Genomic DNA, 19,437 nt, shown 5'->3' on the forward strand with positions numbered 1-19,437 from the left:
ATGGTGTGCATTACTATGCTGATCTGTACAGGAGGCACATTAACAAGAGGACTCAGACACTCATCACTAGCTTCTTCCAGCAAAAGGAGGAAGAGAGAAGAATGCTAGGACAGGAAGAAGCAGGACCTTCCATGGATGTGGACGAGGATAATAATTCTAAGTGTGATTTCGAAGGATTTATGAGGGAGGTTGAGGAGGAGCAGCAGCCATTACCCACTAGCGACGCCAGCAGCCATCCTCCGGGGACCCAGTAGGACTACCTACAGCCTCGGATACCACCTTCCATTCCCAGCAAGACCACCAACACTATCCTAAAAGGTTAGTTATCTCTATAGTACAGTGCTATCTATCTATCTATCTATTGCCAGACGCCTCAATCCCGTTTGGGGTGGCCACAAACAAATCGCCTCCAAGTCGCCCTGTCCCCTGCCATCGCACTGCCCTGCTCCCAACTCACACCTCCCTCTCTCATATACCTCTCCACCCCATCCCTCCATCCTCCGGGAACCCAGTAGGACTACCTACAGCCTCGGATACCACCTTCCATTCCCAGCAAGCCCACCAACACTATCCTAAAAGGTATCATGTCATGTACAGTGTCACTTATTATAATTACAGTAATACCAATATATGTATAGGTATATGGTAGGTATTTAGGGTGACTTTTCCTAGGGTTGCTGACAATTCATTTTTCCCCATAAGCTCTGTTGTTTGTCCAACAAACGGGACCTGTGCATGACAATATTACCGTGTTGGACGCATGGGTACTGTACAAGTAAACATACAATGAATCATTATGGTCCAGAAAACGTAATTATGTGTAACTGAGTTAAACGTCCATGTACTGAGTGATTTGTTTCCACTGGTGCTACTAAATAATGTAACCATCTTATGCATGGTTAGTAATTATAAAGTGAAAAACGTAGGCTATCTGTGTTTGGAACCTCGGTGTGCGGAAAAGTTTTCCTTGTAGGCCAGGAGTGAACTGGGACAGAAGGAGATAGTGTCACACTCTCCTAACTTTAATGCTACTGATTCTCTCTGGGCTTGTCTGTGCACTCTCTAATACTATTGTTCTCACACTACTCATCTCTATAAATAGCAGTCATGTATCGTGCTCATTAAACGTGTGTGAAACGTGTGACTGCTGCAGGGATGTAGGACACAACAATGGTGGCAGCTTCTTGGGATACATTAGGCCTTAATCATTTTTCATATCATTAAGCAGTTCCACATTCGAGTAAAAAGTGATTGTATGGAACCTAGTACTGAATCTAGCTCAGACTGAGTGACTATTCCCTTCGAATTAGAATGTACAGTACACCAGCAGATTTAGATTATGAAGTATCATCATAAATGGCAGAAGAAGAACCAGACCAAACTGCAGTGGACATTGTAATTCTTCCTGATCAGTTGTTGCAAGCAATTAATGACAACCAAAAAGTTCCTGTACACCAGATACAGGGTTTAGCTTATTTTACAGCCAGTAAACACACAACACTAGCTGAGAACCCAGGTTTAATTCTCGAGCCTAAAGTTCGCACATGGATAAGGGAAAGAACAAGACAACTGAACCTTGTGGACTACAGTTGGCACATTTGATATAGCCAGGGAATATACACTAAGTGGTGCTCAAAACAGAAATGAACATTTTATACACGTGGCAAATGGTAACTGGAAGGATTTTAAGTCCGCTCTCCTGAAACTTTACTCCCCTGAAAAAGCCTTCCAACGTGCTCCTTTGGCACTGATACGTGAACGATGTAAGCTGGGCGAACGTATCATTGATTACTGCTCATGACTGTTGACGCTGACGAGTACAATAATCCTAATAAACTCATAAGGCGACCAGTTGGGAAGAACAGAACAATTCCCCACTTGCAGAGGACACCGTAGCAAAGAAAACGTGATGTGATTGCCCATGTGACTGAAAGTAAATGGCACTGCTAAAAGAGAGAAGACATACTGGGAAAACCTCTATGGGCATGGGAAAGTGTAATCAATGTGGTGGTGCAGGTCACAGAGCCAGAACATGCTATGCCACAAGACAAATCTCGTCAACTGAAGAAAGGAGAATAATCAGGTGTTTCCGTTGTGGTGGATCAGGTCACATGCCAGCTCATTTTTTCTCTAAAGTAGACAGCCCAGGTCAGGTGACACGATGTGATCACTAAGAGTGCAACTCATTGTATTGGGCAGTCTTCATCACACACACACACACAAGTCCAATGACTAATTGTTACACTTTTGGGAACCGCAAAGGATCTGGTGTTAGTCATGGGAGTGTGGTGAAATGAGGGACTGCCCTAAGCTCTTAAGCAGAGAAGCGTGTCAATCACTCATTAACAAGGGAACCTATGGGAATTTGAGTGACACTGGACCAGAGCTCCGGCTGTATATACGCCTAATGCTAATGTCTGCACGCCGTGATGAACTTGAAATTGTAGGTGTAACACACCTAAGGTTGGTAGTCTGCATGTATGAAAGGATGTACATAGCAGTCAGAAATTTACTCTGTACAATTTCAGAGATTCTAGGTTCTGATTATACTGTAGTTTTGCTCAGAACGTATGTGTTATCCCAGACCCGCTAAGAATCAAGATTGATGGGGAGATGGTAGAATTACAAGTCTGAGAGGAAGGTCTTTGCACAGATAATGCTTCCTCCCTGACCATAACAAATGCCGGCCTATCAGATAAATTTCAGTACATCTCTGGATGCTGCATGATGAGTGAGACAACTGTGATAAATTCATTTACGTATGGAGTCATCCCATTAGAGACTGATACTTCTGGGTGGGCACTTTGTTTTCCCCAAGTCCTGGTAGTACTAATGCTGCTATGCTCTGGCTAGGAATGGTGAACATGGTCCCAAGTAAGGCAAGAGGAAGGTCCAGGGTTCATGTTGCCTACTCTGGACTGGATCAGTATACAGGTATATGGAGAGTCTAGGGCAAGCACAGTGGAGCCATTTGAGGAGGTAAGGTGGGACGAAAGGCAGGAAAATAAGCACGGCCACATTACTAGTGTAACACAAGGGAAGGAAAGGCTGAGGAGACTCGATACGGTTACAGATGAATTGCTTTCACTGCAGTCAGGAGAACGATGCCCTCAAATGCCTTACGAAAAAATCACGTTTTCTCAACTTAATGAACCACTGACTGCTACACTCCATTTCCTACATCAAATCCATGCCACAGGGCCAGTCATGAATCACCATCCCCATAAAATACCAGCTAAGTATCATGAGACTCTTAGGCAACAGTTAAATGACTTAGAGAGCAAAATATCATATGTCCCTCCATATCACTTTATTATTCATCCCTGGTTCCAGTGGCCAAGATACTGTTAGATATCATAAAGTGAAGAGTCATAACCACTGACTGCATTTTCCTAACCATACAGTCATTGGAAGTATAATAACCTACCCATTGGCTTGAAAGATGCCACTGCTGCATCCCAATGGACAATAAATGAGGTCCTGCTCAGTTTGAGGGGGCACATCAGTCATACTTATCTGGACAACATAACTGTCTATGGCTAGGGTTTTAATTCACATGTACAAAAGTTGGATGCAGTTTTGTCTCCTAGAAATTTTTTCAAGGCTGAAGTATCTTACCTAGGACACATAATTTCTGCTGATGGATTGCGACCCCAGCCAGATGAGGTCTGAACTATAAAGAAAATCACAGCCCTACAGAGCTTAAACCCTATGCACCTGGTGTCGGTCAGGACACATGCTAACAGAGTGGATGCTTACCACTGGGGAAGCAAATGCAATCCCACCAGTTTAAACTGGCCGCCGTTTGATCTTGTCACCAAAGGGTAGGGAGAGAGTCCTGCCACCTGCCGCAAGCACTGATCAGTCTTCTCAGTAACTTAGGTGTACACCTACGTCATAAGAATCCGCCTCATGCAGACCCCTTGCCTCATCCACCCCTGCCAAGCCACTGCCCAAGGATACTAGGAAAGGACTCAGTGAAGTGCCATAGGGCATGTCTTGAACATCACTCTGTCTAGTTTATCCAGTAGTGGAGAAACTTCCTCACAAAATGATGAAGTTTTCACACTGAGAACGACATGTCATGTGTGCCCACCCCTGCCCGCTCTGAGATGTATGATCATGCCCACACATAGTTTCAGGAAGTGGAAATGGCCTATGATAGTGATGCCTTCCCATCAGAAGGGGTGGACTATCCTGAAGCTGTAGCATGCAAAGAAGACAGTGGTGACCCTGGAAGTCACGTAGGCCATAAACGCTGCTGCCACATTAGTCCTCTGGGCTCCCCAACCAAGTTGTTGAAGCGCGCATATGCACCAAGACATCCCGCTTCATGTCCATAATCATCAATGCAACCACTTGCAGACCTGGCGATGCTTTCACTCGCAAGACGAAGTTTTTTTTTTTTTTTTTTTTTTTTTTTTTTTTTTTAATGTGTCCGACTCTGGGCATAGGCTTCACAGCCTGCTATCAAGGCCCAGCAGTCCTCCTACATACCATACACCTCTACTGTTGAGTATATGGTCTTTAACTTGTTTCCCTAACTGCTATACTTTCCTAGATATGACGGTCTGAAAAAAGGCTTTTATAACTGCTATACTTTCCCAGATAACACACTTTGAAAAAAGGCTATTCTGGGAAATACGCCTGTAAAGGAAAGGGAGGCCGAGCCAAAATAAGCCTGCTGTCAAAGGGTTAAAGGAGCTCCAATCTTTTCTAGGATTAATTATTACCATAGGTTCACAGAAGGCTTCTATGACTGCTTTGCCTCTCACAAGACTGACTCCTCGGGAAAAAAAAAAAAAAAAGCAGTGCCAAGGCACAGCAAACCCATCCCCAGCAGTCATTTTCGTGCTGATATATATATATATATATATATATATATATATATATATAGCAACGTTGGGTCTGGTTAGTACTTGGATGGGTGACTGCCTGGGAACACCAGATGCTGTTGGCATCCCTACGTGTCAAGTGGGGTTGGTGGAGGATTAGTGCCCCTCCCTGTAAAACAATTAACTCTAAGCCCTTGGCCACCCCGTTTGGGATACATGGCGTCTGGCAATGAATGAATGAATATACAGTATATATATATATATATATATATATATATATACACACACACACACACACACCCCAAGATATCTAGTCAAAGATGTCACCAACCAATTTGAAGTTAGTCGGGTGAAAATCGACAATTTTATGCCCATTTGAAATTGTTGGCCCAACCCACCTGACACTGACCCCCCTGATATAATGAGGCATGTTATAGGATGCAGATTTGAAAGATGCACCTTTAGATTTTGGCCTCATGTTGACATGATGAATCTGAACAGAGTTACGGCAAAAAAATGATATACTGTATACCCGTCCCCAGTTTTTTTACATATTTAGGCCTACAGCCTGGGCCTTGGCCCAAAATTTAATCAGTGATCAGAAAGTCAGAGCCCATCATCCATGTAATTTTAATCAATATCACACCAGTAGTATTTGCATAAAGTTGTTAACAGACAAACAAACAAACCGTGAAAACAACACCCGTTCCCGATCCCCTCCGGGGCGGGGGCGAGTAAAAAGAGGTAAAGATTTCTAAGCATAAAAAAGTGGAATTAACAGCCAGATCAGGATTTCACAGTTTTGAACGGCCAGCAACAGATAATGTAGTTCTTAAGTTCCTTTTCTTTGATAAGCTGTTCTGCTTGATAACAGATGCAAGTGGCAGAGAAACAGATGGAGTAATGCAGCAAAAGGGTGATGGATTTCTCAGGCAACTAACATATATTTGTAGAGCTCTGAATACGGCCAAGTTGAATAATGCCACTGCTGAGCAAGATGCCTTGAGTACAATGTATGGGCTACAAATCAGTCAACCTCCTAAGATACAGAGTGGTTGTTCAGATGAATCACTGACCCCTCACATGGTTGTTTAATGTAAAGGACCCGTCCAGAAGGACTGCTGGAAGGCAAATCCAAGTTGCACATGATGGTAAAGATGTGTCTTATCTACCCGGACATCAGAATAAAATAGCTGGTGCCTTGTCACGTCTTCGTAGCGGGTCAGAGGACGATGATGCAGAGGTTATATTGGTTGTTGCAGGAATTGTGACCAACCTTGACACTGTCAGCTGGAGCCTTGATGTGCTGCATAAGCAGTATCCAATTTAGGGACCGTTAACCCTAGTTCAGTAGCGTCGTCCAGGATTCCGAATTTAGGCCTACTTTGCATTGTGGAGGAGACGCTCCAAGGCCTACAGCGCTCGGCTGCCATGACATTTCAGTTTGTACTCTGTCCTGTGTGTGTGAGGTGTGTCCGTGTTGCTCCTATTTTTTTCTCATCTTCTATAGCCAATTGTCCGGTATTCCGTACAATGCTATTAAAATAGGACCTTGTGTGTCTACGAAACATATACTGTAAAATGTAAATTTTGTCTAGGGAGGCTGGAGCATATCAGGGGACGTCTGGACTTCATGTGTGGCACAAGTCATCACCATCAGGCAACAATGTGGCCGGCAGTGGTGAAAAGATTACAAGGATGTAGCACTGTTTGTCATTTTTACACATTTTTTGTTTTATTTTTTTTATAATGTTTTAGTTAAATACATTTATTTCATAGTTCCTAGAGTTAAGATTGGCATCTAATTTAAGTGAAATTTTTAAAAAATAAACTGTACCATTCCTATATGTATATTTCTACCCCCAAAGTTTGTCCGGGATTCCGGACATCGCTAGTAGGCACATGATGCTGACAACGCTCCTATTCCAGGGTTAAAGCAATACCTTTGTGGGGAAGCCCCTCAGGCTCCTAAACTGCCTATCCCAGTTGAGGAGTTTGGTTTATCAAAAAGAAACGAGTTCATGAGGATAATGAGTTGCTGCGGGTGGTTGTACCTGAACAGTGTGTACCAGCAATATAACATCTGACTCATCACCTGCCACAATCAGGACATGGTGGGACCAAGGCCATTACTGCATTCTAGGAGATTTGCATATAGGCCAGCTATGGTCAAGGATATTACCAATGTATCAGCACTGAACACAGTGCATTAACTCTAAGAGGTCGGGGGACATCCAGCCCCACTTATGAGGTACCTGGATGTGCTAGTGCCATGGTATCAGGTCTAGATGGATATTTTAGGACTGTTAAATGTGTCTGAGGTAGGACACGAGTATGTACTCATGGTAGTGGATACACAGACCAGGTTTCTTGCTGCTGCGCCATTAAAAGCTAAAAATGGTGGAGTAGGTAGCTTGTGTATTCATTGAAAGGGTGTATGCATTCACAGAACTCCACAACAACTTGTCATTAGCCAAGAAGCAGACTTTGTGAATGTCACACTATGTGGAGCAGCAAACATACTCTCTATGGGGCACATCACAACTACACTTTACCATCCTTCTGTAAATGGGTTGGTAGAACAGATGAACAGAACCGTGACTCAGATCTTACAATGCCAGAAAGTAATGCCAATCATTGGCACTGAATAATACATTTGGGTTGCATGGCCTATAACCTGTGATTTAATAGGTTAATTAGGGACTATCCATGTTTCCTTTTGTACCTGCGAGACCCACTGGTGCCAAAGCAGAAAATAATGAATCACAGGCACTATAATGTGGACGATGCTATGTACATGCTAGCAGACATGATAGCTAAAGTTTTTCAGAGGTGCCAGCTGTACTTCGATTGAACTAGTACAGAGAATTAAAACTGCAGAAGTAAGAAGGCTGCTCTCAAACCTCTCCATGTAGGAGACAGAGTATATGCACATTCAATTCCTAAGGAAGGAGTTGCTACGAAACTACACACACTTTATACAGGACCTTACCAGGTCATGGAGTGTAACAGTGACGTAGTAATTAAGGTATGGAGAGTGAAGGATGGAGCAGTCTTCACCCTATATACTGATCACGTACAGGTGGTCCCTGAAGCTTCTCTCACCACTAAAGATAACGATGTTTGTCAAGCATACCCAGTACATGAGGCCAATGATGATGATGATACTGATGGTGAGAATGATTCAAACAATTTCTCTGCCATACCAGTATATAGCTACAGTGCAGGACATTCATCTGGGAACAACTTGCAAGATAATGAAAATTCTTTGGGTGAGAGAGAGATGGAAGATATGCAGGAGGTACAGGAGACACAAGACATGGTAAACGAGGGTGAAGTTGAAGTAAATAACCTGAACCAGGAGGGTGGAAACGAGAACGAAAGTAGGTGAATGGGGTCTGGGAATCCCACTATCAGCTGACTGTGCTGCTGACAGAGGTCTGCAGGGCTGCTGCTGCTGCAGCTGCTGATAGCAGCTGGCAGGACAGCTGCTGATGAAAGTTGCTGATGGGGCTGCTGCTGCTGCTGATAGTGGCTGGAGGGGCTGCTGCTGCTGACAGTGGCTGGAGGGGCTGCTGCTGCTGCTGATAGTGGCTTGAGGGGCTGCTGCTGCTGCTGATAGTGGCTTGAGGGGCTGCTGCTGCTGCTGATAGTGGCTTGAGGGGCTGCTGCTGCTGCTCATAGTGGCTTGAGGGGCTGCTGCTGCTGCTAATGGATGATGGGACTGCTACTGCCACTGCTGGTGGTGGATGATGGGACTGTTGCTGCACACACCCACCAACCACCACCACACCACCAATGCCTTCTCAACTCTTCTGCACTGTTCCAGTGGAAGGTGTTGAATTATGGACTACAGCCAGTTGGTTTGTCTTGCTTCCAGCTGTTTGCTTATTTCTGTCTTTAATGTCTCTGCTCTTGTTGGTAAATTCTGATTGTCTCAACCTGGGTACATATCTTCTGTGACAAGGACTCCATGTGCCTAAGAAATTGTGTTTAAGACCTGCCCTAGCTACAGGATTTATCATGCTGTGACCTTCAGCATGATAAATGCTTGCATTTACAACAGTGTGCTTTTGAACACTCAGTGTGATGGTGTTCATGACCCTGTGGTTTCACTCGTCTCAACCTAGGCTCCTTTGTGTTTACAACCTGTCATAGCCACCGGATCATTAATGCTAAGATGTTGGGATGTGACCAGCTGGTCACTGATGAGTACCAATACCTCTGCCAGGGAAGGTCCACATCACTGAAGTCACTTGTGCATGCAGCACTTTTTTCATGGTTGGATAGAAAGCATACTTCTTCTAATGTCTTTACTTTCTTGGTCACATTAATCTTTAAATTCCTTAGTCCAAGTCACAGCTCCAATATGCTTCTAGCTTGCTTTTATCACTATCACCTCAGCATCTTGGAAGACTTCCTGTGCTTATTAAAATGGTTTCAGTTTTTACAAAAGCATCCTATTTCCACCATAAAAAGCCCCAAGGTCCCACATTTCTGTACCACATTTTTGTACTATGAGATGTTCAAAGGTCACAACCACATATTCCTATACTACTATTACTATATCAATAATAATAATAATACTATGAAACATCCCATACCTGATCCAAGCGAGTGTAGACGATGCGAGTGTAGTAGTGCAGTGGGCTGAAGAAGGGCGGCTCTGGAGTGAAGCTGAGGGGAGCAGGAGGATGGTCGGAGGTGAGGGGCAGAATGGGAGGAACACCCAAAGCTTCCTGAACCCACTCCATGTTGCGCCGCAGAAACTCCCACACAACCTGCAGAGAAAACACACATGATTCCTACACACACCACCACCCAACCACCTGTCCACACACACACACACACACACACACACACACACCACCACCCAACCACCTCACAATATGCACACATCCACTACCACCCAACCATCAAACACTCAACCAGTTACCACCCACCTGATCACATACATACATCCACCACCACCCAACCACCTGCCCCCCTCCCCCACCACAGACACAGATACATAATCACATACATATCCACCACCACCCAACCACCTGTATATGCACACACACACAGCTACCACCACCCAACCAACCACATACATACATCCACCAACACCCAACCACCTGACCACATACACATCTACTAACACCAAACCACATGTTCACAGAAATACAGCACCCAACATCAAACACTACCCATCAACTTGCTCAACAGTGGCAACAAAAACCTACCCACCCAGCATCCACTGACTCACTAAACACTAACAGCATCCACCCAGTATCCTCCAAGCACCCACCTTCATACCTCTAACCACCATCAAGCACCCATCCACCCACCACTCACCCACCCAACAACCAACCACAATCCAACACCCACCCACCCAACAACAACCAACCACCACCCACTCATTCTCCACCACCCAGGACCTACCCACCCACCAACCACCAACCAATACCCACCACCACCTACCCATCCATCCACCACAAACACCACCACCACCCCATGACTAAGAATGTACATTAACATTTACGAGTCTGATAAAAACACAGCAACTTAAGGCAAGGCTGAAATGAACTTGCATTGTAAGTTACACCGATGATTAAATGAAACCCTTACCACCAGTGCATGTTGTCCCTGTGCAGTGGAAAGAACTAGGTTGGCGAGGGAGGTACACACACACTCCACCACCTCTTCATCTGTATAATCATCCAAGCCGTCCTCAACCTCACTGCCAGACTCACATTCTAATCTGCAATGGAAAGATGAAAAGAAGGTGTGGCAGGAAGAGATCATCACAGAGGAAAGGGTGGTGGTGGAAAAGAAACAGAAACAAAGATTCCACTATGCTGCATGCGTCAACCTTGGTCACCTAATGGTGGCTCTCCAAGCTGCTCGATCTCTGGCAGCCTCTCAAGTCAGTCCCTTGTCCCTAATGTCACACTCTGCGACCCTGTATCAGGTATTTTTCGGTCTGCCTCTCTGAACCCTATCCCCAACATTCACACTTCTCACTTTCCGCAACCAACTGCCATTCCCCATCCTCTACATTCACCTTTAGATTCCGTTTCTTACAAATGCTCCCAAACTCATTCACCAAGCTTTGCAGCTCCAGCTCTCCTTCATCTTCACTTAACAACACAATCATCTGCAAACAACAGAACAGGGAGTTTCCAAACACTGCCCTCTCTCATTAAGGCCGTTCCAACATCCACTGCCCTACCTTTTACCTCTTATAGCCCCATTCACAAAAAGACTGAACAACCATGGAGACATGACACATCTCTGTTTCAATCCAACCTTCAAATAAAAAAATTCACTCGGTTCACTGTCCACACGCACTGCAGCCTTAGCACCCTCATACATACTCTTCATGGCATCCAACATCTTCCCATTTACTCCATGTATTCTCAATACTTTCCACAATCCTTGTTTATCCACCCTGTCATATGTTTTCTCCAAATCCATGAAGGCTGCATACAACTTCTTTCCATTCTCTATAAACTTTTCCACTACAGACCTAAGAATGAATATCTGATCTACACAACCTCTCCCCTTCCTAAAACCTCCCTGTTCTTCTCCAACTAATTCCTCTGTTGTTCCCCTAACTGTCAATAAGTATCCTACCATATACTTTTCCCATTACACTAAGAAGACAAATGCCCCTATGATTACCACACACTTCTTTTTCCCCTTTTTCTTTGTAAATGAGAACTATTATATCTGACTTCCAATCCTCTGAAACTCTACCTTCCTCCCAGGCCAATTTGCACATCTTCCACATCCATTCTACTACTACCTCTCCCTCATGCTTCAGCATTTCACCACACACTCCATAATTCCTGGGGCTTTCTCCATTTTGACTTTCTTCATTGCTTCCACAACTTCCATCCTACTGATTTCTTCTTCTCATCCCTCCCTCTCCCAGCCATTCCCCAGACACTTATACTCGCATTACTTTCATTCTCTATGTTCAACAATCCGTGAAATGTTGGTGATTATAATTCTGTAACCCTTCACAGTCTGGGCTCTTCTTAGGCTGAACAAAACTGTTGAGCAATAGGAAGCTCTGTCCTGGGCTGATCAAAATCAACCAATAACATATTCTCTCGTACTGTGCTGAGAAGGGATACCATTTGGTGGCACTGATAGGGCAACTCCACTCCCTTTATACAAATATCCCTCTGATTATTCCCTACAAGAAAGATGGCGGACTGTAGGAGGACAACTTCAGAAGAGTCTGGGGCTACAGAAACATACAACCTCATGATTTTCAACTTACGGGAGATTGCAGGGGTTAGTGAATGATAAACCTAACTCCTCCAGTCTTAAAACTCCTATGCAAAATAAAATCAGACAGGGTTAATGTAGGCTCTTATAACTCCCTTCTAAATTTGAATAAAAGTATCTTAAGAGTGGTAAGAACAGCTACAATAAAAGACACTCATACAGGAGGTCATTTCATGAGCAAAGTTCCTAATGTGAGCAGCAGATGCCCACTCTCCCACTCACACTGCCAGCACTCAGTCTCCCTCTCCCCTTCAGCCTTGTTCTCATACATTAATTCTCCATCCTCTCCACATGGCCAAACCATCCTGGGTGCTTTCCACTCCCCTCATTCCTTCCAGCAGAAGTGGGGATCACAGTACTGTCATCAACAACTGTTCCTTGTAACTGTTTTCAATGTGCCTCTAACCTTTCTTCCCAGCACCCTTCTTCTCACTTTACAACCAGAGCTCCTAAGTTTACTAAAATTGTGTGGCAGCACCCAGAACTCTAATATACAAAAAAAATAATAATAATAAAATAAATAAATAAAAAAGGCATCAGAAAGAACAAAATTAATCCACTGAGCTGTTAGTGAATGAATTATCTGTGAAATGGTGTGTTGTTGCTTCAATTACTGCATGAACATTAGCTTGCCATGCAAAAGTAAAATGAACTTACTGTGCAAGCAGTGAATGAGTCATCTGGCGGAGTGGGGTGTCATAGTTCCCATCGTGGAGTGAACAAAGGCGCTCCCCAACAGCTATCATCATGTCCCACTGTCCATCTGTGATTGGGATGCCACTCAGCTGGTCTAGGGTTGACCGGGAGTTGACTGCTGCATACAGGGCGCTCACCACCAGCTGTGTCATTACCTGTGTGTGATCATTAATGGATAGCTTCCTAACAATACACAGAATAACTTTACTTAATGAAATCAACACAATTTGTCCATGTTGTGATATGGGTAGTCCTATTACACATTTCTTGAAACTGGCAGTTCAACTGCTCATGATCATGGTCATGAGCCTTACCTTATTGCAGGCACTTAGCCCATAGACATATCAATGACGACTTGCATCGTCATGCGTTTGTCAACCTTTAACGTCAGTATGACGACTTTGTCCATCATCTGATATAATCTCTAAAGAAATATTTAGGGAGTCGTCATTTTTCTTGGCTGATGGGCAAAAGTGGGCAGAGCTAAGCCTGCCACAGCTGGTGCGTGTGTGCTCACTTGGTTTGCTTGGCTCAGTGTGGTGTGAGGTTCCTCACAGGTAGGATGTACACCTCTTGAACTCCTACCAAACACCTATGCTCCTTTTTCTCGCATATATATATGCAACATTATTATTTAAGAAAATAGAACAAATAATGCATTACTGGAAAGGAAATTTATTCTGCTACGTATTGATGCAAAAAATATTATTACTTCTTGAATAGATTTTTTTAGGTGAATATTTTTTATAAAGGACAGTGTAAAATTTTAACATGTCACTAACTTCTACTCACTTTTTTTGCATTTTATTTTGTATATATTGTCTTTTTGGACAATGTATGACAGAGCAAAAGTCTTCATCTTCAAAATGAGACCAAAGTGACCTTTCTATGATGAATAGTAACTTTCCTACCAGGTTAGAAGTAAAATATCTCTGTGCAACTGTTCTGAAAGCTCTCAAGCAAGAGTTATGTGCACAGCCAGAATTTACGCTCCTCCCTTGATGTGAAAGGGTTAAAAGGGACAGAGAAATCCAGAACTTACATGGGGTATGGAGATGCAGAACTTACATGGGGGAGGAAAATCCAGAATATATCTTCATATCACAACAGGTACACAATTCAAGACAGACACAGTCACAGGTACAGTATAGTAACAATAATACTGTCATCTGAGGTATATAAAAAAATGTTCAGGCTCCCTTACAAGAACCTTACCAAACTGGCAATGGCCATGACAACTGTCTTCAGGCTACTTTGTCCTCATATACCTCTCTCTCTCTCTCTCCCCCACACACACACATACAATGAAACTTCTATTTGGAGACTTTAAGACAAATACAACTGACTGGGAGTAGCAATAACATAATAGACTATGAGTCATTTTTGTATAGTGAAGATGTTTTCAGGTTGCAAGGATTTAACAGAAAGGAACAATGAATATGACAAAAACTTTGGTTCACTAACATGTCCTCCAGTTGGCTTAACAGTGGGTGGAAGAACAGCATTGATGGCTGCAGCAACCTTGAGCACGGGGCGAGGGATATCCTGTGCAGCTGCTGCCCCAACCCCAGCCAACAACTGCAGGGTCCACGCGGCCAGGTGGTGCTCCAGGCGCACTGATAGCTGGCTTGGGTGGGCAGGCCGAGCAGGAGGCTGTGGTGGCACTGCTCCCAACACCTATGATCCAACAAAGGAATGGGAGTAGAAATTTCTGGTTACATTATATGTGGCATATACATACTTCATTGCACCACTTCCTTAACAGTTCATTTTGCATATTATGCATTAACACACCCTTTTCAAGTTATTTTAACACCAATATAGTTCCAACTATAACATACAACAGGATACTGAAGTACAGTATTGTGCAAAATAAGCTGAGGAACTTGGTGTAGAAACACAATGTCTGCAAAAATGGCGGTTTTGAGTTAGGAACACCATAATGATCCCCTGGCCTAAAACTGTTTTGGCTCCAAATCCAAACAAAAACCTATAATCAAATAAAGATACCCCCACATTTGACCATCTGAGCACCAGCCTCCCAGCTCCATCCTGTCCCTCTCTCTCCTCCCATCATCACCACAGCCAATCAACAGTCCACTCCGTGAACAAGCCCCCTGCAGTTTTGGATGTCCTCCTTTTGCTTGAAAAGAACACATATGGCAAAATGTACAGATGATTTACAGTAAGGGGTTCAATGAGACACTGGACCTAATGACTCATCCTTCTTGGCTGCCTATAGGAGTGCTAACAGGACATCCTCCTTATCTTTCTTTTGAGAACATTGCCTTTGTATGATCAGGTTAACAACCCTCTCTGTAGATTCCCCCCCCTCTCCTTCTTCTGTGGGTTATGCCTGACATCAGTGCTCCTCTCACAGATCAAGGAAATGAGTGCGGTATCCTATTCAACAGCTTCAAAAGCTCTACACAGAGTAACAAACTTAATGGTTTCCTGTAATGTAGGAAACCATTTACACTGGTGGGTGGTAACCCTATAACCAAATTATGGGATGAAGTTATGCCTGCTATGGTGCCCCTGTTGGGTGGAAAGATGCATATACAGCACATCCAGGAACAAAATCTTCACACCATTTCCTGTGCTTCACTGTGGCACGGCACTGTATGGCACAAAAGAACACCGGTTCACTGCACTGGAAGGCCCTGCAGGGGCAGTTGTTTGCTTGCAGTTGAAGAGTCTGCTTGGCCTGACAGACTGGGGTTGATTAACAACAATAAAGCTATTGTGTACTGATTCAAATGAATATTAACCCCTGCTGGGCTAATTCTTTGTATGGTAACAATGTTTACCTCTCCTTGGTCATTATTTTACATTCATTCATTTATTATCCAGTCTTACGTGGCCCCATGAGAAGCATAGGAGCCCGGGGCTAGGAAAGTTGGTCCTGACATTTAAGATGAAAGTGACCAGCTTCACTCGTCCCTGACTGGCATCCGTTAGCAATAATCACCAACCACCCCTTGGATATAAACCTTCAAAGGCTCAATCCAACTGGAGTGCCGTAATTATCCACTAAACCACCAGGCGCCAAAATTTGGTTATATGGTTACCATCCAGCATAGTAAATGGTTTCCTGGTGTACTGGAAACCATCAAGCTTGTCACTCAGTGTAGTCACCCATAGGCAGAAAGAAGAGGAAACGAGGAAGGAAAGAAAGATGGAAGAGGAAGTGTAAAGTCACCCATAGGCAGAGGGAAGAAAAAAGAATAAAGGAAAAAAAAAAAAAGACAAGAGGAAGGAAGGAAGAAAGTGAGGAAAGGGCAGACACCCAAAGCAGTACTACACTGAGTGAGTGGATGGTGAGTGCCCCCACCTACCACAAATAATGTTTGTAAAATAATGAGTTTGAAGTGGTAAGTAAGCCATTCAAGACAATGTAAAGAAAGTGATGTGTACAATGGCACGTGGTAAGGAAATGAAGTGTGGTGAGCGGCAGTGAGGGTGATGGTGTGTCACGCAAAGCTACATCGATGCAAAAAAAAAATCCATCCATCCTTCAGCCAACCCTATGTTGCCCCATGAGGAGCATAGGAGCCCAGGGCTAGGCAGCTGGTCCAGACATTTAAGATGAGAGTGACCTGCCTCACTCATCCCTGAGTGGTATTACGTGAGCAATAAACCCCACCCACCCCTTGGATAGAAACCTTCATCGGCTAAATCCAACTGGAGCGCAATAATTACACACTAAACCACCAGGCGCCAAAATTTGGTTATATGGCTACCACCCAGCGTAGTAAATGGTTTCCTGGTGTACAGGAAACCATTTGGCTTGTCCCTAAGTGTAGAGTCACCCACAAGCAGAAGGAAAAGGAAAGAATGAAGGAAAGAAAGACAGAAGAGGAATTGTAAAGTCACCCATAGGCAGAAGGACAAAAAAAATAAATAAATAAAATAATAATAATAATAATGGCAGTGCTTCTACCTCTCTCTACGGCATCATAGGAGCATCTGAAGATTCACAGATGTGCTCATAGGTAAGAAGAAAGGTTTCCCTTTCTTGTGCATGTATTATTTTATTTATTTTTCTTATCTTGAGTATTAATATGAAAATTATTGCATTGAAAATGGGTAACTTTTGTGTGGATTGCCACAACAGGGAAATCGCTCTCACCACCTTAACCGCAGTCAGGAGGGTAACTGTAGCATGTTTTCACACTTGCAAGTCCAAACAGTGCTCCTAATCATAGCTGTGAGATTCTCAGAGCATTGATGAACAGCTCCAAAGAATTTTTCACAGCAGAGTGACTTGGGGAGAAGTGAGGGGAAACTTGTGAAAAATCATAGGAAGTATGATAAATACCTGCCCTGGTGGACTGAAGTTCTGCATCTCCTACAGTCTGCCATCCCACTTCAGGGGGATAGAGATAAGGTGATTAAACCCTAACAGAGACATGAAAGTCTGTAGATGCTACCATTTATTAGCTGCCTCATGTCTACCGGGAGAATGGTGCCAACGAAGCTGAATAAAGCGTTCTTGAGCTTCAAGGGGTAATGTAATTACGGAATTTACTATGTTACAAGGGTGTCACAGAAATGTCACTGACCTCTGCCACAACACCAGCCACACTGGGCGTCACTAGCTGCACCAGGGCGTGATGCCAGGCCGGACGCTGCACATTCCACACCTGAAAAGCATCTCACATAAGAATTTTGTCTATCTTTAATTGTGAAAAACTGAAATAATCAATATGAATATGGAAAATGAGCAGGAATGTGTAATTGGAGGTATGGCTGTAAAGCAAGTTGATAGGTTTAAATATTTAGGTACTTATTTAGCCAAGGATGGTTCTTTGAACTTTGAATTCGAGGTAAGGTTAAAGAAGGCTAATCAGGCAATGGGAATGCTTAAAAATATTTGGAATAATAACAATTTTTCTGTGCATACAAAATCAAACTTTATAAGGTAATGGTTAGGAGTATCTTAATTTATGGACACAAGTCTTGGTACAGAACAGTGACTATGGAAAATAAATTCTTGGTGTTTGAAAATAAAGCACTTAGAAGAATATTAGGAGTTAAGTGGTGGGAAAGGATACCAAATAGTAGAATTAGAGAAATAACGGGAGTGCAGCCGATCAATGAATATGTTAGATTCTCACGATGGAAGTGGCTAGGACATGTGTATAGGAGACAGGGAATAGTACGAGGTACACCAGGGTGGGTGGCACTTGGTAGGAGAGGTAGAGGAAGGCCAAAAGAGACGTGGGTGAGGACAATGAGACGGGAAGCTGGAGATGAGTGTTGGGGAGATCTTGAGGAGTTAGCACAAGATAGGATGTGGTGGTGTGAGTTCATCGAGGCCCTATGCATCCCCGAGGGTGCCACAGGAAATGATTGATTAACCAGCCATCTTAATACTAGAGGAGGTGACCACAAACACATTGCCATCATGTCACCCTGTCTGCTGCCATCAGGCTGCCCAACCATCCTCATTCATATACCTGTAGCCTACCTCTTCATCCCATTCCTCTAGTCATCCTCTCCACCTCAAATTCTCCTAGTCTATCCCTCATTCATGATTCTCTCAGTATGACCAAACCATATCCAGACCTTTCTCTAAGGGTGAGTTTCCATGCAGTACTGTAATAGTAACATAATCCCAAGTTACAGCTAGTAACTGACACTTACATTACATTCTTCACACAGTAAAAATCAATCCTACATCAATTCCTTTTGTAAGTTATATTTCTCATAATAATCACTTCCACATCACACAGCAGTATGCTAAATTTCTCAAAATAATCACCACCATATACAGAGTAACAGCCAAATCCATATTGCATACCTTCTTGGTGACGTGATCAACATACCCACCAACATTTGCTGTAGCCATCCATCATCCAATCCTATGTTGCCCCATGAGGAACGTAGGAGCCCGGGGCTAGGGAAGTTGGTCCTGACATTTAAAATGAGAGTGACCTCCCTCAATCATCCCCGAGTGGCATAACGTGAACAATAAACCCCAACCACCCCTTGGATATAAACCTACACAGGCTCAATTCGACTGGAACACCTTAATTATCCACTAAACCACCAGGTGCCATAATTTGGTTATATGATTACCACCCAGCATAGTAAATGGTTTCCTGGTGTAGAGGAAACCATTTGGCTTGTCACTCAGTGTAGAGCCACCCATAGGCAGAAGGAAGAGGAGAGAATGAAGAAAAGACAGATGAAGAAGTGTAAAGTCACCTGTAGGGAGACGAAAATGGAAAGAACAAAGGAAAAAAAGAAAGAAGAGGAAGGATGGAAGAGAGGTAAGGGCAGACACCCAAAGCAGTACTACATCAAGTGAGTGGATGGTGAGCACTCTCACCTACATTTAGTACAGATGAAATTATTTTTAGCAGAGTGAAGAACAGACTTAGAAAGGTTTCTGGCAGAAACATAAAAAAAAGGTGAGATTCAAGGGTGGGTTGGCTCTGGTACCTTTTGTAGGCCTTCTCCTTGCTGTGGACAGCATTAGAACATGCATCATTAAATCAAGGTTTCTTTGCATTAGTCAAAGGTTATGAGAAAGGACTGTATGCTTCCATGCCCAAAAGAATAATCTCCGTAATGTGCATGGTACACTCTGATGGCTCCCGGCCATGGAAGCAATAAT

At 43.6% G+C, this 19,437-nt stretch overlaps 1 protein-coding gene across 1 annotated transcript in view; it reads right to left on the reverse strand.

Moving 5' to 3' along the window:
- LOC145397691 (uncharacterized protein KIAA0825 homolog) overlaps positions 1 to 19,437 on the reverse strand; it is a 108,204-nt gene that overhangs the window by 55,209 nt on the left and 33,558 nt on the right. Inside the window, exons 8-12 of the mRNA XM_080270735.1 lie at positions 17,378 to 17,458; positions 14,277 to 14,489; positions 12,774 to 12,967; positions 10,446 to 10,578; positions 9,440 to 9,616 (exon numbers count right to left, since the gene is read on the reverse strand). Of these exons, the coding sequence (XP_080126861.1) occupies positions 9,440 to 9,616; positions 10,446 to 10,578; positions 12,774 to 12,967; positions 14,277 to 14,489; positions 17,378 to 17,458 (798 nt within the window). The remainder of the gene's footprint in view (positions 1 to 9,439; positions 9,617 to 10,445; positions 10,579 to 12,773; positions 12,968 to 14,276; positions 14,490 to 17,377; positions 17,459 to 19,437) is intronic.

Source organism: Coenobita brevimanus, chromosome 42, assembly GCF_032717465.1.
Source record: "Coenobita brevimanus isolate Jiangsu-jjx chromosome 42, ASM3271746v2, whole genome shotgun sequence".
In the NCBI taxonomy this organism is placed as follows: Eukaryota; Metazoa; Arthropoda; class Malacostraca; order Decapoda; family Coenobitidae; genus Coenobita; species Coenobita brevimanus.